Below are 16,515 nucleotides of genomic sequence, written 5' to 3' on the forward strand. Positions count from 1 at the left end.
GAAAGCAAAACGCCATGTGCTTTGTTGCAAAGGCCGTAACCATGGATCTCCCGGCCGGAAATGTTATGAACCTTGGGAAGCGCGTCAATATGGGCGGCGCGAACCATCCAACACGCGAGACCCAGATTATAAGGGAATCTTTATTTCTATAACATTCATTTGACTGAAATGAATGTATCGTATCTATCACAACTCTGCAGACTAGAAATCCAGACAAAGCCATTCCCACCGATCCAGGTACTAGTCGCCCCGTGCGGTGGCTAACCATCTTAGAGGGCGATCCGCTGTCACATCCTCGCAGCACCACTCGGCGCGTCTCCACTCGCCTAAAATGATACAGTGGCTGCTCAATTGGCATGGATTGATGCACCTGCAGCTGCCACGCTCACGAACAGCGCATCCTTTCTCTCCGCTTTCCATTCCACCCCCTTGCGCGATCGAAAGCAAGTCCCATAGCTTCTTGCACCATCGGGGTGAAAAAATAAGTCATCGGAGAAAGCAAAAAGGCTTGAGAGTACAACAGATCGATCATTTTCCAGTCCACTATAGAATTGAACATGGTAAAAAGTCAAGAATCAAGAAACAGGCCAAAGAAAAAGAAGGATCGAGCCTCTTTTTCCCATAGTTATTGACCATATACCCCGGGCTGGTCTCTCGGGGGCGTAAAGATAGCTGCATCTTGGTGGTACAGGTGCAGCCTTCTCCAATCATGCCTTGGCCCCGAACAATTCCCGAGTAACTGTGGTCGATCATCTGCTGTGACCGCCAAATTTCTCACTGTAGATTCCGCGAAAATTTAGGAAATTTAGGAATATTATCTACACATGGTATTTCCTGGCGATAGGTGGGGGTTTTGGGGGAAGGAATGGGTAAGATGGACTTGAGACTGATAAACACGGTCGGATAAGATTTTAGAGAAAATAGGTTCATGAACAAGATCCTCCTATCAACCCTAAATGAAGTAGTTTAGATTTAATTTGTTAGGAATTAAACAAGCGAGAAGAGCCCAACCAATTTGTAAAAAAAAAAAAAAAAAAAAAAGAAAAAAGGGAGTTCGTACACGGCCATTCCCGATTAGGGTTGAGAAGAGCCCTCCCCGCTCTCCCCTTCTTCCCTCCCAGCCTTCTCCTCCTTCCCTCCTATTCTTCCCCTACCCATCCTGTACAACAGTTCTTGTATCTTTCCTTTGGCTTGTTCCCTTGTACTCTTTGTATTTGTGAACACATTCGTTTTTTCCCGCCTTCCACTGTGTTTCGCTAAAAGTGGAGGGTTAGCGGTAAGTGTCTCCATCCCACTCTGCGATTCCTCGCGGCTGATCTCCGCATTTTCCAGGTACATCAGCGATTGTTGATTTTTTTTCTTCTGCACACATTGCCAACTATAGATGAATCTAGCTACCCAGTGGACTGCTGGATATTGATTGTCTTCAATCACCTCACGAGGCGTTCATTGTGTGAGTGCTTTCCTATTTGCGAGTGCAGATCACCCCCGACCAAAGCCCCTCCCCCTCTCGATCTCCGACCCCCTTACTTAGGGACAAGCCTGCAACACACCACACCGCTCGGCCATATACCTGTCAGAAAGCACCCCCTTGTCCTGCCACCGAATCCCTCGTGGTGAACATTTGGGGCTGGGGGCTTGCCATTGGCGTGGACCCCAATGTCTTAAAAGTACCGTGCACACACACGGAGAACTTGTGCTGACCTCTGAGCTTGTTGGATGTAGTTGAATATTTCCCCTGCTCTGCCCATCATGGCCTTCAAGAACGGGCTGAGCGAACGCCTCGATGAGCTGCGATTCCCTTCCCCTCGCTCTCCTCCGTCTGAGTCGACCTATAACCCTCTCTCGCCTGGAAATTCGAACTTCTCGGGATTTTCACGACCGACCAGCGATGTCCGCGCAAATCTGCAACGTCGATTTACCACGGACTCGAGTAAGCTTTCTTCATGGAATTTCCTCAATCAGGGGCCTCCTCAGGCGCCCGACCCCCTGGACCTGCTTTCCTCGGTGCGTAAAAAACTTCCTTGGTCTTTGTTCTCTCGTTTGCGTTTTTGGAACAAGGGCATATATCCATGAATCTGTGCAGGGCCCATAATTAGAGAACATTTCTATGTTTGCATATGGCTGAGGTGCGTCGCTTTGATCTCATGGCAATGGCGTGTGGTAAAATTGCCATCAACGTCAAGTCTGCCTGCGTCAATCGAAGCCCTCTCCCTCATGATGAGTGATTGTTGCCCTTTGGTCTTTCCCTCTATTTCCCTATCCCCAATTCTCTTCATCTCGCCGACTACCGTCAGACCAGACCAACAAATAATCAAAGGTTACGATGACTCAAGACTTGGCAATGTACGAGCAGTCTGGTGTCAATGTAGCCTTAATCTTTTGTTGGTTTGGTCTAGGCAGCAGATACCTCTATAGTGTGGGTCTGTATAAGGCAACGCATGGAATCGAAATTCACCGAATTTCTTGATTCGACATGTGAAAGCGACAATCGAGACCGATTTGGATTCACTGTTCCCTGCGCAGTAGAAAGTCAAGTTGAATCACAACTTTGTCTTTCTTCTTCTCTTTCCCTCCATCTCTCTGATCCTTCTTCCTTCCTACCCCATCCTCTTCTTTTCACGTGTTCCCAAGGTCTGCTTTCCTATCTTGACATTTGTGATATTTGACGTGTCTCCAACACGTCTCTGGCTCTATTCAAACTCTCGCTTTCCCCATCTTTGACGTTTCTTAACACGTCCTCCCCACCACCCACTTGCCGCACTTTCATCCATACCTTTTTCATCCTTTTTCGTTCTCAAGAATATCGTCTGACTATCCGCAGTTTGAGAAGAAGCGTCAGCATATTGAGTATATGCGTGAACAGAAAAGGCGATTTGAAGAAGACATGAAGCTTCTTGATATTCAGCACGAGAAAGAGAAGATCGAAATGGCCAAGTTGGCGCGCGATCTTGCCAAGGCTGGCATTGCTGGCCGAGCCAGCGAACCGACTACACCTCCCGAGTATCGTGAACCAACTATCTCGAGCGCAGGAAGAGGCGCACGTTTCCCATCTACCAGTGTGACCTCATCGCCAGGTTTCTTCAGCGCCTTCGCTCCTTCAACCCTTACTTCTCCCCAACCGCAAGTTCCTAGTCATTCGCATGCTCAGTCCGTTGACCGGTTTGCTGCGCATTCCCTGCCTGGATCTCGACGAAACTCCGAGAAGGAAAACTTTCTGTTTGATTCCACTGATTCTACAAACATGCGTACCTCATCGTAAGTCCGTCTGCTTTTTCTTGGTCGATTTCGAAAATTACTTTTCACTTCACTTGCCCTTCGTTTTTGTGTCCGGTCTCTACAAGTTGCCCTTCACCAAGAACTTCGTGGTTGACTTTTGACATTAGGCACCGCAACTCCATGCCATCGAGCAACAACTACACCGCGTATCGGCCCAACATGACCAGCAACATGTCTCACCTGAATGGTTATACCAATAGCAATACGAATGGCTATATGAATGGCTCCACTCCTGCTGGATTCGAATCATTTTCTGTCGCCAGACATCTCTTCCAGGACGACGAGGGATCATTTGCAAACCACGAGCCCCGTCTTTCGACTCCCGACCTCAAGACGTACATCACAATGACCGAGCCCATCGATGACAAGTTCCCGACCCTTCACCGCGACGGTCCAAATTATGTAAGTGAACGATCTGGTTGACCTTGCTCTCTCCGAGGACGTGTTCTAACTTCTTTGTTCAGCTGGCAGCCAACCCAGATGCCCATGACCTCGCAAGCCCTCGTGCCCCGGGCCAGGATACTTATTCTTATCGCTTCCGCAATCACGCATCTCACCAGAGTATGCCTCAAAGTCTCACCGACATTGCGCGCGGTGATCGCGTGAATCGCCAGTCCGAGGACAATGGCGTTGCTCATCGTCACCATGCTCGACACTCCCTTGAGGGTGGCTTGGCATTCCCCATTGACTCTGCCGAGTCTATGACACCGGTTGCCTCCCACCGACCCGTTGCGCGGGTGTCGTACTCGACCAATGATGTGCCCACAATCAGAGGCACGGCCTTTGATGCCGCCATTACTCCGCCTAGGACGCACGCCGATCAACTTCACCACCGCAATGTCAGCAGCGTTGGTCGCATTCCAACCAGTTTGCACCACCTTCAAACTAGGGGGTCTCCAGAATCCGAGAACCACAACAACCAGTCTGGCCAAACGACGCTACAGGCGAGTGCTGCGCCTTTCGGTCCTCACATTAGCTCAACTGTGTCCAACAGTTTGAATGGCTCTATTGCTCCCATGAGTATGCAATTCCCCGCTTTCACCAACAGCATGGAGTCTTATGGCCCAGCTCCCACCTCGATGATGGTGCCATTCGCTGATCTCAACACCTACGGCGCCTATTCCAACCCTGGTACCAATGGATACCGTACCCATGAGGCTGCAGGCCGTGGTGGTCATACTCTGCGACGTGCCACTGAGAGCGAGGTCCCTCAGCAGAATCGGTTCGATGGCCAGAATCGCTTCACTCAGTCTCTGGACCACTACAAGGGCGAGCTATACAGCTTGTGCAAGGACCAACACGGCTGTAGATACTTGCAGCGAAAGCTGGACGAGAACAACGCGGAATATGTCAAGCTGATCTTCAACGAGACTTACATGCATGTGACCGAGCTGATGACTGATCCGTTTGGCAACTACCTTGTTCAAAAGCTGCTTGAGCTCTCCAATGATGACCAGCGTACTCTTTTGATCAACAACGCTGCGCCTCAGATGGTCAGCATTGCGTTGAACCAGCATGGAACTCGTGCGCTTCAGAAAATGATTGAACACATCACTACTCCAGGACAAACCCAAACAGTGATCGACGCTCTTGCCAATCACGTCGTTGATCTGGTTAAGGATTTGAATGGAAACCATGTCATCCAGAAATGTCTCAATCGCTTGCACACCGACGACGCCAATTTCATTTATGAGGCTGTAGGCGGCAGCTGTATCATAGTCGGCACCCACCGACATGGATGTTGTGTACTGCAGCGCTGTATCGACCATGCGTCAGGTTCTCAGAAGACACACCTGATCGCTCAGATCACCGACAACTCATTCAAGCTTATCCAAGATCCTTACGGCAACTATGTTGTACAGTACATTCTGGATCTAGGAGTCCCGGCTTACACCAAGCCTCTCTGCCAGGGATTTTATGGCCACATTCTTCAATTGTCTATGCACAAATTCAGCTCCAATGTCATTGAAAAATGTTTGCGTACATGCTCTGACGAGGTCCGACGTGAAATGATTGATGAGATGCTCTCTGGAGACATCTTTGCGGACTGCCTTCGCCACCAATACGGCAACTATGTCATCCAGACGGCTCTGGAAAATGCGGATCAAGAAATTAAGCCCCGTCTGATGGATGCCATTCGTCCAATTCTTCCTTCTATTCGCCAGACCCCCCACGGGCGTCGTATCGCCGGCAAGATGGCCGCGGCGGAGGCCAGTGCTCGACAAGTTCAGGAAATGATGAAGAAAGACGCGGCTCTCGAGAATTTCGCTCATCAAAATTTCCCACCCACCCCTGCGGCAAGCTCCAAGGCGAACACTCCCCCTGGGTCAGGTAATGACGATTCTCTGATGTTTCCTGCTCCTGGTTCCCCCGGGGACCTCTACAACTTCGTCTAAACAGGGATTGGAACACTTCACTCCTTTCCCTCTTGTACTCATATCGAAATGATACCAACGACGCTTTTCATGATTTCACGGATACTCATTCAAGATTATGATTATCTTGGTCTTTCCATTCTCGTTCTTTGTTTCTCGGCCTATTCATATCTTTACGCTCACATTTTCTGCTGCTTGCATGTTGGGTTGTCCCTGCATAACATGGCAATATTTACGTTTTGCATTCTGCCTTCAGCCCCATTTCATCTCAGACCTTTCTTTGGTCATTGGTGGCGGTGATGAGACTCATTGCTACTGCTTTCGACCTTTCAGATCTGAGATTTCAGTTCATTTCCTGCTTGTCATTTACCCATTCACATTTTTTTCTTCACATTTTGTTCCTTTTATTCGCTTCTTCGTGAACATTTACATGTTGACTCGTTTGACTTCAAAGAATCAGTTCAGTGATGTGTACCATTTTGGTGCGCAAGAGCCAAATGAATTGTGGTCCCCCTGTGGTTGAGGACTTTTTCTCACAAGTCTCTTCACCTGGAATATGTTTCCGTTGGATTCGGTTCCTGGAGGATCGGCGAGGTGCTGCTAGCTAGTGGCAATTTGCCCATTCCTGTTGGTTTTTTGGCCTTCGTCCATGTTGCCTTCATTTACATACGCTGTGCTCAGAACGTTTGTACCTGTCCAATGAATGAATACATATTCCAAATCTTTGCTATTTGTAAAATTTCCACGTAAACCGACTTAATCGAGTAAGGTGCTCTCTTGGACCTTGGCGGCGCGTCGCGAAACCACGTGACTTTAATGATGATCTTCGGGGAACTTAGCGGTGGATCGCAACCCACTCCCTGTCGACCAGGTTAACAAGATTCTATTTCAGCGGGAAGCTTTCAATAACCCTCGATCTATGCAGGTCGCTGACGTTGCCCGCTCTCTGAGCGCACAATGGCCATGTCGGGATGTCCAGGCGCGACAACTTGCCAGTCTGCTTCATGTACGTTCCGCTCCGTCTAGGCTCTCCTCATTAAATTTGGATACGACGTCTGCAACAATTGCTAACTTCTGGCTGCGCTGCAGCCACAACTACCTAATCCCTCGACTGTTGTCGTCCATGGTGTCTCGGCAACCTGCAAATCAACAATCGTCCGTGGTGTTCTTGCCGCCCTTAACGCACCGCATGCTGTTGTTCGAAGCACCGAGTGCATTACCGGAAGGCATCTTCTGACAAAAATCCTCTGGAATACACTGGATGCATTTGGCAGGAAGGATGAGTGGGAGAAGTTCGGGAAAGGACGATGTGAGCACGTTAGTACTCTAGCCGTGCTCCTAGAGGAATGTTTAGCCTCGAGACCAGGAGAGAAACAAGGAAATTTTGTCCTGGTGTTAGACGAGATTGATAGGCAAAGAGAGGCGTCCCCGACACTACTTTCGGCGCTTGCCCGACTTGGAGAAATCGTGAGTCCCTCGGGTTCGTGGTTTTTTGCCTGGCACTAACGGATCCCTAGATTCCTTCGCTTTGCGTCGTTCTAGTTCTGAGCTCGACTCCTCGACCCCTATTTCTTCAGAATGCGTCTGTTCCGCATATTAGCTTTCCGCCGTACACCCGGAAAGAGATGATTGATATCTTGATGGCTTCCCCTGCACCCACAGTTGAAGGACTTCCTGAGGAGATCCTTTCTCGTGTATACCCACACTTTGTTGCGACTATTTATGATGCATTGGTTGGACCGACAGCTGGGTCAATTCCGAACTTCCGATCTATTTGCGAGAGGTTATGGCCACAATTCGTGGCTCCCGTGGTGCAAGGTGAAGCACCCCTTGGCAATACTGAATGGGACTTTTCGCGACTACTCGTCAAGAACCGGGCACTATTCAGACACCAAGGTGAATCGGCTCTTGTACACCGAATCGTACCTGACGAATCATCTGCTCCAAATACATTCCGCAAGCCATTGTCCACCGGTGTCACCCGTTCAGCACTACCCTCTTTGCCATACTTCTCGACCCTAATTTTGACATCAGCATACGTCGCATCACATACCCCACAACGTCTGGACACGATCTTTTTTTCAAAATTCTCCTCCTCCTCTTTATCTGCTCGCAACAAACGTGCCCACCACCGTCGCCGTCTGAAGGTCCTTTCCCAGGCCCAAGCGGAAGAAATGAGACAAGCCGCCAACGACGACCCCTCAACCCCAAAGAAGGGTAAACGGACCAAGACTCGTATTACGAAATCCACCCTCTCCTCTGCCTTCGCTACCTCTTCAGCCACTACGTCCGCGATGGGAGGTGGATCGGGTATTACAGGTCCTTCAACGATCCTCACCGCGCGCCCATTCCCTCTTGAGCGTCTTATCGCAATCTACCACGCCATTGATCCTAACCCTCCTGCAAATCCCATTCGAACAGGTGCAGTGGCGGACCAAATTTACGCCGAGCTGGCAACACTACGCCGTCTGCGCCTTGTCGTCCCGGCCTCGGGGCACCATGGTGGTCTCGGTACTACTGCAAGTGCAAATACCAGCGCGGACGCAGGAGAGAAATGGTGTGTCAACGTCTCTGGAGACTGGATTGGGGAGCTGGCAAAGGGTATTGGTGTTGAGGTTGGGGAATGGCTGGCTGGTGGTTTGGACTAGGTTTTATCTTTTACCTTTACACTGAAGTATGATCAAAGGTTCATGTATGCATATGGTGTTGATTAGGTTGCATGGCATCTTAAGATGCAAATATTTGAATGAATTATACCCGTTTGTTCGTCTTTTCTTCGTTGGTCGTGCCGTTCTACTACAGTAGGATTTTATCGTACACTGCATGTGGCAACTAGCATGGGAAATTGTCCACAACATGCAAGACTGCTCTCAGCACTTGAGCTAATGAGTATGCCAACTTACGACCGTGCTGTCATGCCCGTCCTTTCTGATAATCTCCATCTGTAATATCAAAACCGTCGTCGAAAGACCTAAGAGACACTTATATACATGACCGATATCAATTGTGCTGGAATCTTTGGGCTTTTTGGTGCCCGAGAGACAGGATGCGGAAAATCCATGGACAATCCAAAATGTGCAGCAGTGTGAGGGATATTCCCCGTGCCCTGTGTTTGGTCATGTGCGCAGTGCATCGAGCACCCTGTAAACACAACTAGTCTTAGATACCTCCACGAGAAAATTTCTATATTTGGTGACGAGGAACAAAACTCGCGCAATAGTTGACAAAGAGTGAAGCTAAAAGAAGGAAAGAAGTGAATCTAAAGAAAACAAACGAAATGAATGGGGTATCAATAGAGACTCGTTATGGTACATATTAAATCTGCCCCCTCCCCTCTCCCTTTGGCAGAACAACTCTCTCCCTCCTTCACCACTTCCATTCGTTCAACGAGCCGTTCGCGCAAACCAACAAGCTCGGCAATCCTGTACCCACGTTCTCTTCGAATCGCACGCAATCGACCTCGTGCTTGTATTTCTTATATGCCAACGGAGACTCGACTAGAGTCCCCGTCCGCGTTGAGAACAGCTGCACCCTCTTGTCAGGCGAGGCTAAAGTGAAAACCTTGTTAGCAAATAATCCCATAAATTCACATGAAAAGCAACTTACCACTTGCAAGAAGGCCAAGCTCGGGGTCGAGGTCGAAAACCGGCATCGAGCGAGGCGAGTAATCACTGAAAGTGTGATATGGCCGAGGTGCAATTCGCGGCCAGGCGTGGTGCGCTGGGTTGCGCTGCCTCTCCTTTGCCGTGTAGCGCAGATCGTAAATTTCCAACTTTGTTTTTAGATCAGAATTTATCCAGCCAGAGAAGTGAATCAGACTCACAAATTCCTTGCCTGCTACCACTATTCTGTGCTCGTCGACCGTGCGGAGTTTAAGTACGGGGCGCGTAAATAGCAGCTCCTTGGTACTTTTACCACTCCGCAGGTCGAACGAGAAGATTTCCGAGTCTCGTTGTCCTGCGACGATGACGTTGGGGGAGAGCCAGTCCACTGTCGTTATGCAAGTGTCCGCTCTGTTGGGTTTTCGAGGCCTTCCTCCGATGGGAAATGGCCGGTTAGTGATAGTCCATCGGTCACCTGCGCCTTCGAGGGTGTACAATCCTCTTGATGTTCCGATGGCGAACGTGGCCTTTTCCGTCTGGGGACCGGCGGCAGAGGAGAAAAGGGTTGCGCGCAGGGGGATTTCTGGAGCAGCTGCATCTAGGCAAATCAGGTTGAAAGGTCGCGTTGGAGATTGATAGAGCAATACATACATGTCGTGGCCATGTATTCATCGCCTAGAGAAATCTCTTCGGGGATTCTCCAAGGTTCAAGGAATGCATCTCCGGTGGGGCCGTCATCCATGGTCACACTGTGAGTGTTAGCAAACAATGAACATGTAGACTGATCTGTTGTAAGCTTACAGCATATGGTTTGCGGGGCTGAGACACATTGATGAAAGCTATGAAGACCCGTTAATGAGAATGCATGTTTGATAATTGGAAAAAACATACCCTGTATGGGCGGCTGGCAAGCAGTCGCTCCTTTTCAGGATCGTAGAGATGCTCTTCCTCATTCATACGCACTGTTGGATAAGTAATCCTATTCTCTTGTCAGTGACTGCCATGCGACATAATGGGGCAAATCTTACGTTAGTGCGGACTGAGAACCACGCTGGCCACCTATCAAAACACTTAGCATTGATGGATCATGTTTCAGTCACCTCATATCAATGACCAACCTGCAATCAAAGCCCCAGTGACAGAATCTCGGAAAACGTTGTTAACGTAGACGGAGATGTCGTCAAGGGACCCAAACTTGTACAGTTTGCGTCGTTCCAACTGACTCGCAAAGCCTCGAGCCACCTGGTTTTTTAACGACGAGCCAATGTGAACTTTGCCGAGCTCTCTCATTGCTGGGAATAGTGGGTGGTCTAAAATGGCTGCCCTGCGGATCTGCTCTTTGGCAATGCGTTGCTCTACCTCTGCCTTTTGCTTGGTTTTCTAAAATGCTTTGGTAAGTCAATGATTATTTCCCTGGGAATTTCAGACGCACCTCGTGCTCGATTTTTCGTTTCTTAACCGATTCATTAGAGTAAGATGCCGATGCACCAGAGGATGCACCGGAGGTTGCAACATGATTGGCCTGGATCGCAAAATATTTCTTCTTCTCAGAATCTGCCAAGGAATCAGCGTTTGCCTTTCTCCATAGAATTTGGGGTTCGCTTACCGTAATAAAAGCCCGGGATGTCTCGCATGGTGTCGGTGGGGGTGTTGTAGATGTTGAAAAGCAGATAGCACGTAGCGTGTGACAGGAAAATCAAATGAGATTGAAAAACCAGAGCAATGTGTCAAATATTGACTAATTGTTGTCAAAGCCTTGGAAGATGCTGTGATGGTGTTTGATCACAAGTTTCACCTGGCAAAGCTCATAGGATGAAAAGAGAGTTCGTGAGATACGCTCAGGGTGGATGCGATGATCAGGATGGCTTCAGAAGCACGCAAAGGATGGCAATGAAGTTGAAAACACCGTTCACCTTGCAAAGCTGATGGGAATGAAAGAAGACTTGGATGATACACAGGGTTAGGTGGTGATCAGGATGGCTTTCAGAACCGCGCAAAAGATGGGAGTGAAGTTTAGCAACAAAGTTCAGCTTGGAAAGCTGATGGGAAGGTAAGAAGTCTCAGGTGATAAACAGTGTTAAGATGATGATCAACTTGACCGTCAGGAACGTGCAAGAGATTCAGAGAATGGGAAAAGGGAAGCAAAGATGGGTATGGTAAGCGCAGAGTTAAAGCAATGATTAGGGTAGCCTTCAGAGCGAGACAAAGGACAAGAATGAAGCTTTCCCCCAAGGCTCACCTAACAACATCTATGGTAATCAAATGGGGATACGCAGAGGATTGTGACTGTGGTTGGTCTCATCAGAGCACAGAAAAGACGCCGGCGGTGTTTGGTCGAAAATGAAACCAGGCGACATTTCCTACTGAGCTTCAAGATTACTGTTATGCGATTGTCAGGCTCCCACAGACCCAATTCACTCCCGAATCATCGTGTTCAAATGTTTTTGCAATTTCGATTCATTCGACGGTGACGTCCAGATGCTGACATAATATTAATGCCTGAGGCCTCAGTATGTTTCGTTCTCGTTGACTTGCTAGTCTCACACATCAACATGGCAATCAAGTTTCGGTCCATTTGATATAAAAGAGAATGTCCGACAATATCATCATATATTTCCTATTGCTCATGAGTTTGTCGATCAATGTTCGGCGTTTCTGGAGTCGATAATCCACTTCAAGAAGCATTTCCGAACATCATGTTGCTCCGCAGCCGCGTCAATCTCCCGAGGGTGCATTAGTTTCAACGATTTAGCCTTTTTAGGCAATGTCGTTAGTCAATTCTCCATGGAGATCACAGGAGACTTAGTTTCGAGGCACCGAGCCCGGATCGGCTGGATGAATAGCTCTTTCTCCTTTTGCGGAATGGCCCTTGCCATATCTCTGCCGTGATACATCTCTTGCCCGAATTATTTCCTGCTTTTCGATCAACACTTCTCATCAGTATAGTTATTCAATCTGTGAGTCTTGACCTGTGAGGCACATCAAGTATTTTTCCTCGATAAGCTTATTGTTCTAGTTCCAACTACACACTACCTTCATTCACATACTGTATCAACATACCGCATCACCATACATTCATCACCATGCCTCAAGACGCCGACTCGGGGACGATCCCTCTCAACAACCTTTCCGGTGTTGATGAATTTGGGCTGGAAGCTAAGGAGCTTTCTCTCATCACCCGACTGGAGACAGAAGACGACTTGGACCTTCTGATCTCGGAGCTTGAAGCAGAGGATGGCCAAGATATCGATCCCAACGTCCCGATAATCACCCCTGGTCCCGACTGTCCCATGCCGGAATGCATCTTTTTAACAGTCCTTGATACAGGACTCAACGAGGGAGAAGTCGAAGCTGCACGACACAAGCATGGGTGGAACAGCCTGCAGGAAGAACGTCGGAGCAACGTCGTCAAGTTCCTTATGCTTTTTGTCGGGCCAGTACAGTTTGTCATGGAGGTATGTAGATTGCCTTAAGCCTGCATGCAACTATTCTTCGCTACCAGCTAACTTTCCTTTCACATAGGTTGCAGCGATTCTGTCTGCCGGTCTGCAAGACTGGATTGACTTGGGTGTCATTTCGGGCCTGCTACTGCTCAACGCCGGGGTTGGATTTGCTCAAGAATACCAGGCTGGAAACATTGTCGACAGCTTGAAGAAAACCCTTGCTCTCAAAGCCACTGTTCTTCGCAGTGGGGAAAAGATGGACATTCCTGTCCAGGAAGTTGTCCCCGGTGATGTTGTGTTTCTTGAAGAGGTAGATCCAACTGATGCTGTCAACTCCTGATAGCGTACTGACTGTGATCTAGGGAGCAATCGTTCCGGCTGATGGAGTGCTTGCCGATGAAGATGCCCAGTTGCAGGTTGATCAGTCCGCAATTACCGGAGAGTCCCTTGCCGTGGCTAAAGTTTCAAAAGATTCATGCTTTGCATCTTCCACCATTAAACGTGGAGAGGCGCGCATGATTGTCACTTCTATCGGTGATAAGACGTTTGTTGGGAAGGCTGCAGCCCTGGTGAACAAAGAATCAACTAGAAAAGGTCACTTCACCGTGGTTTTGGATGGTATAGCTAGGATTCTCATGGCCCTTGTGAGCTTTGCACTGCTCTTGGTGTGGATCAGCTCGTACTACCGGTCGAATAGGATTCGACTGATCCTAGAATTCACACTCGCCCTTACGGTTGTTGGTGTTCCAGTTGGTCTTCCTGCAGTTGTGACCACCACTATGGCCGTTGGTGCATCTGAGCTTGCCCGAAAATCGTGTATTGTGCAAAAGCTCTCCGCCATAGAGTCTCTGGCCGGTGCAGAGATTCTCTGTTCAGACAAGACCGGCACTCTCACTCGCAACAAATTGGCTTTGGGTGACCCGTTCACACTCCCAGGGGTTACAGTCAATGATTTAATGCTTACTGCTTGCTTGGCCGCAAGTCGGAAGAAGAAAGGATTGGACGCCATTGATCGTGTCTTTATCAAAAGTCTTAGGCGTTATCCCGGTGTTAAGGCGCAAATGGCGTTGCACAAGACCGTCGATTTCTATCCTTTCGATCCGGTTTCAAAGAAAGTCACAGCTGTCGTGCTTAATTCCAATGAGGCGAAAATCACATGTATGAAAGGGGCTCCCTTGTCGGTTCTGCGGACTATTCAGGATGATCAGCATATTTCCGAGTCGGTTCAAAATTTATATGAGGAAAAGGTAGCTGAATTCGCCAGCCGTGGATTCCGGGCCCTTGGGGTTGCTCGGAAGAATGACAATGAGGAATGGCGGATCCTTGGGATTGTGCCCTGCTTGGACCCTCCTCGTCATGATACCAAGGAGACTATACAAGAAGCACAGAGGCTTGGCCTTCGTGTGAAGATGCTTACCGGAGATGCCGTAGGTATCGCCAAAGAGACAGCTCGTTCACTTGGATTAGGCACGCATATTTACAATGCAGAGCGTCTTGGTGTGACTGGAGCTGGTGATATGCCTGGTTCTGAGATAAATGACTTCGTAGTAGCTGCTGATGGCTTCGCCGAGGTGTTTCCCGAGCACAAGTATAAAGTTGTGGAGATTTTGCAGCAGCGTGGTCACTTAGTTGCGATGACGGGGGATGGGGTTAATGACGCACCCTCGCTCAAAAAAGCAGACACAGGAATCGCGGTTCAGGGTGCTTCAGACGCAGCCCGCTCTGCTTCTGATATTGTCTTCCTCGAACCTGGACTCTCGGCAATCATCGACGCAATCAAGTGTTCTCGTCAAATCTTCCACAGGATGTACTCCTACGTTATCTACCGTATCGCACTGTCTTTGCATCTTGAGTTCTTCCTTGGTCTGTGGATTATCATCTTGGATCAAACTCTTGACCTGCGCCTGGTTGTCTTAATTGCCATCTTTGCCGACATCGCTACCCTTTCCATCGCTTACGACCACGCGCCCTATGCTCAGGCTCCTGTCAAGTGGAACCTTCACAAGCTTTGGGGAATCTCTGTTATCCTCGGGATCGTCCTCGCCGCGGGTTCATGGATTGCCTTGGGCTCCATGCTACTGCGAGGTGAGATGGGGGGTATTGTGGAAGGCTATGGTGCCCGCGACTCAGTCCTGTTTCTGGAGATTGTATTGACTCAAAATTGGCTTATCTTCATTACTCGTATGAACACTTGTGACAATGGTCCTTTCTGGAAAAATCCACCATCCTGCGCACTCTGCGTGGCGGTCTTGGTCGTTGATATTGCAGCTACCTTTATGTGTGCCTTCGGCGCCTTTTCCGACCACTTTACGTCACCTGGAACTATTGTCAGGGTCTTTGTTTTCTCCCTCGGTGTTTCCGGGGTCTGCGCCACATTTTACGTTCTTCTTCAGCGCTCTGGGCGTTTCAACGACCTGATGCATGGCCGGCTCTTCCGCCGTCCCCGCGCTCAGCGAGATTGGGAGGACTTTGGTAAGTTTCACTTTAGATAATAATTAATTTCGATCTTATACTAACCACAATTACAGTTGCAAACCTCAACCGTGTGTCGACTGAACATGAGAACATTGTCTGAGATAGGAAGATGGTGTCCCATCAATTTGAGAAGATCGAGGATAGATTGAGTGAATATGGAATAGGATGCAGCTTTTCTTTTCATTGGATTATATGTTTTGCTCTACGGATGGCTACCGAAATGGATTGAACCTGTATTACTTACTAGCCCGCCAATGTACCAATTCTCAAGTTTGAATCAACTCTTTCGATCGATTTGACCTACAGATAGTCTGGTATTTTAGAGCAAAGAGAATGACCTATACATTCAATGTTCTCCATTCATTTGGGTTTCCTTTCATACATACTAAATATCAAAATTGATACTCATGATCTAGCTTATTCAATTTTCAATTTATGGAATGCAGGTCAAGGAAGGAAAACAAGTTTGATACCAATAAAAGGAGAATGTTGACGATGCATATTATTCTCAGTCATTTTCTTCCACAATTTCCCCAGCCTCCATCATGGCATCCAACATTTGAATGTGCAATTCAAATCTAGCACGTAAGCCACGGGTCTTCAATCGGAAGCTCATGACTGTTGATCCTCTGAATTCTAATGCAACATCTATTATCCAGAGCGGATATCAAGCTCAGTGGTTGCTGATTGGCTGGATGTTTGTTGTCACCCCAATCGGGACTAGCTCAGGGTCCTAGACTGGTCTTGCCTTTGCTCTCTTCATACAACTATCCAGTGATGATTTTATCCTTTTTCCCTGATCTTTTCTTGCCTACCGATTCCATAGACTCCTTTCTGAATGCTCTACGGTATGCCTTCACTGGCTGTGGGGGAATACCAGGCCCACAAGTCCCTGTCCGCACTTTCCATTAGGGGTCAAGTCATGTGACTCGGTGGGGCTCTGATGCGGAGCTTAATTAGCCAATGCGGGGAGCCTCGGCATCTCATGCATTGATTCATCAATTGGTCAGATTGATTCTTCTCTTGCATAACTGCTGCACCAATGCTGGGGAAACAAAGACCTGCAGACCGGGCGAGAATCGTGTGCCTGCACTGCCATGCTCGAAAAGTATAATCCGGCGGAATACCATTGGCAAATGCAGACTGACCAGGTTCAAGGTACGATGCGACCTCGATCAGACAGGGGATATCTGCGGTAATTGCAGAAGGCGTCGTCAAGTTTGCCGGTTAGTTGATACTTGAAGAGCCTCTTCCAACGTTCTGATAATGTTTGTTACAGACGGCGGGGTCGCAGTAAATATCCTGCGAGGAATAACGACTCCGCGCCTTCTTTACTACCCA

At 48.5% G+C, this 16,515-nt stretch overlaps 4 protein-coding genes across 4 annotated transcripts; 3 read left to right on the forward strand and 1 right to left on the reverse strand.

The window, feature by feature from the left end:
• Nucleotides 1-1,752: 1,752 nt before the first annotated feature.
• Nucleotides 1,753-5,675, forward strand: N7520_008216 (uncharacterized protein; the record flags this gene model as incomplete). Its single annotated transcript, XM_057142150.1, has 4 exons — nt 1,753-2,007; nt 2,825-3,258; nt 3,345-3,681; nt 3,744-5,675. 4 exons carry the CDS (start codon nt 1,753-1,755, stop codon nt 5,673-5,675), a joined length of 2,958 nt encoding a protein of 985 aa, XP_056996156.1.
• An 898-nt stretch (nt 5,676-6,573) lies between these two features.
• Nucleotides 6,574-8,302, forward strand: N7520_008217 (origin of replication complex subunit 5 family protein; the record flags this gene model as incomplete). Its single annotated transcript, XM_057142151.1, has 3 exons — nt 6,574-6,660; nt 6,744-7,121; nt 7,172-8,302. The coding sequence occupies 3 exons, from the start codon at nt 6,574-6,576 to the stop codon at nt 8,300-8,302; spliced, it is 1,596 nt and encodes a 531-aa protein (XP_056996157.1).
• A 718-nt stretch (nt 8,303-9,020) lies between these two features.
• On the reverse strand, nt 9,021-10,890 carry N7520_008218 (uncharacterized protein; the record flags this gene model as incomplete). The annotated part of the gene is made up of 10 exons (XM_057142152.1): nt 9,021-9,202; nt 9,261-9,426; nt 9,478-9,854; nt 9,908-10,005; nt 10,058-10,095; nt 10,148-10,235; nt 10,285-10,315; nt 10,375-10,636; nt 10,689-10,810; nt 10,863-10,890. The coding sequence occupies 10 exons, from the start codon at nt 10,888-10,890 to the stop codon at nt 9,021-9,023; spliced, it is 1,392 nt and encodes a 463-aa protein (XP_056996158.1).
• Nucleotides 10,891-12,339: 1,449 nt separating this feature from the next.
• N7520_008219 (plasma-membrane proton-efflux P-type ATPase) lies at nt 12,340-15,274 on the forward strand (the record flags this gene model as incomplete). Its single annotated transcript, XM_057142153.1, has 4 exons — nt 12,340-12,711; nt 12,779-13,009; nt 13,062-15,171; nt 15,228-15,274. The coding sequence occupies 4 exons, from the start codon at nt 12,340-12,342 to the stop codon at nt 15,272-15,274; spliced, it is 2,760 nt and encodes a 919-aa protein (XP_056996159.1).
• Between the last annotated feature and the right edge of the window lie 1,241 nt (nt 15,275-16,515).

Source organism: Penicillium odoratum (assembly GCF_028828045.1).
Source record: "Penicillium odoratum strain IBT 22623 chromosome Unknown utg000005l_segment0_segment0, whole genome shotgun sequence".
Taxonomy (NCBI): domain Eukaryota; kingdom Fungi; phylum Ascomycota; class Eurotiomycetes; order Eurotiales; family Aspergillaceae; genus Penicillium; species Penicillium odoratum.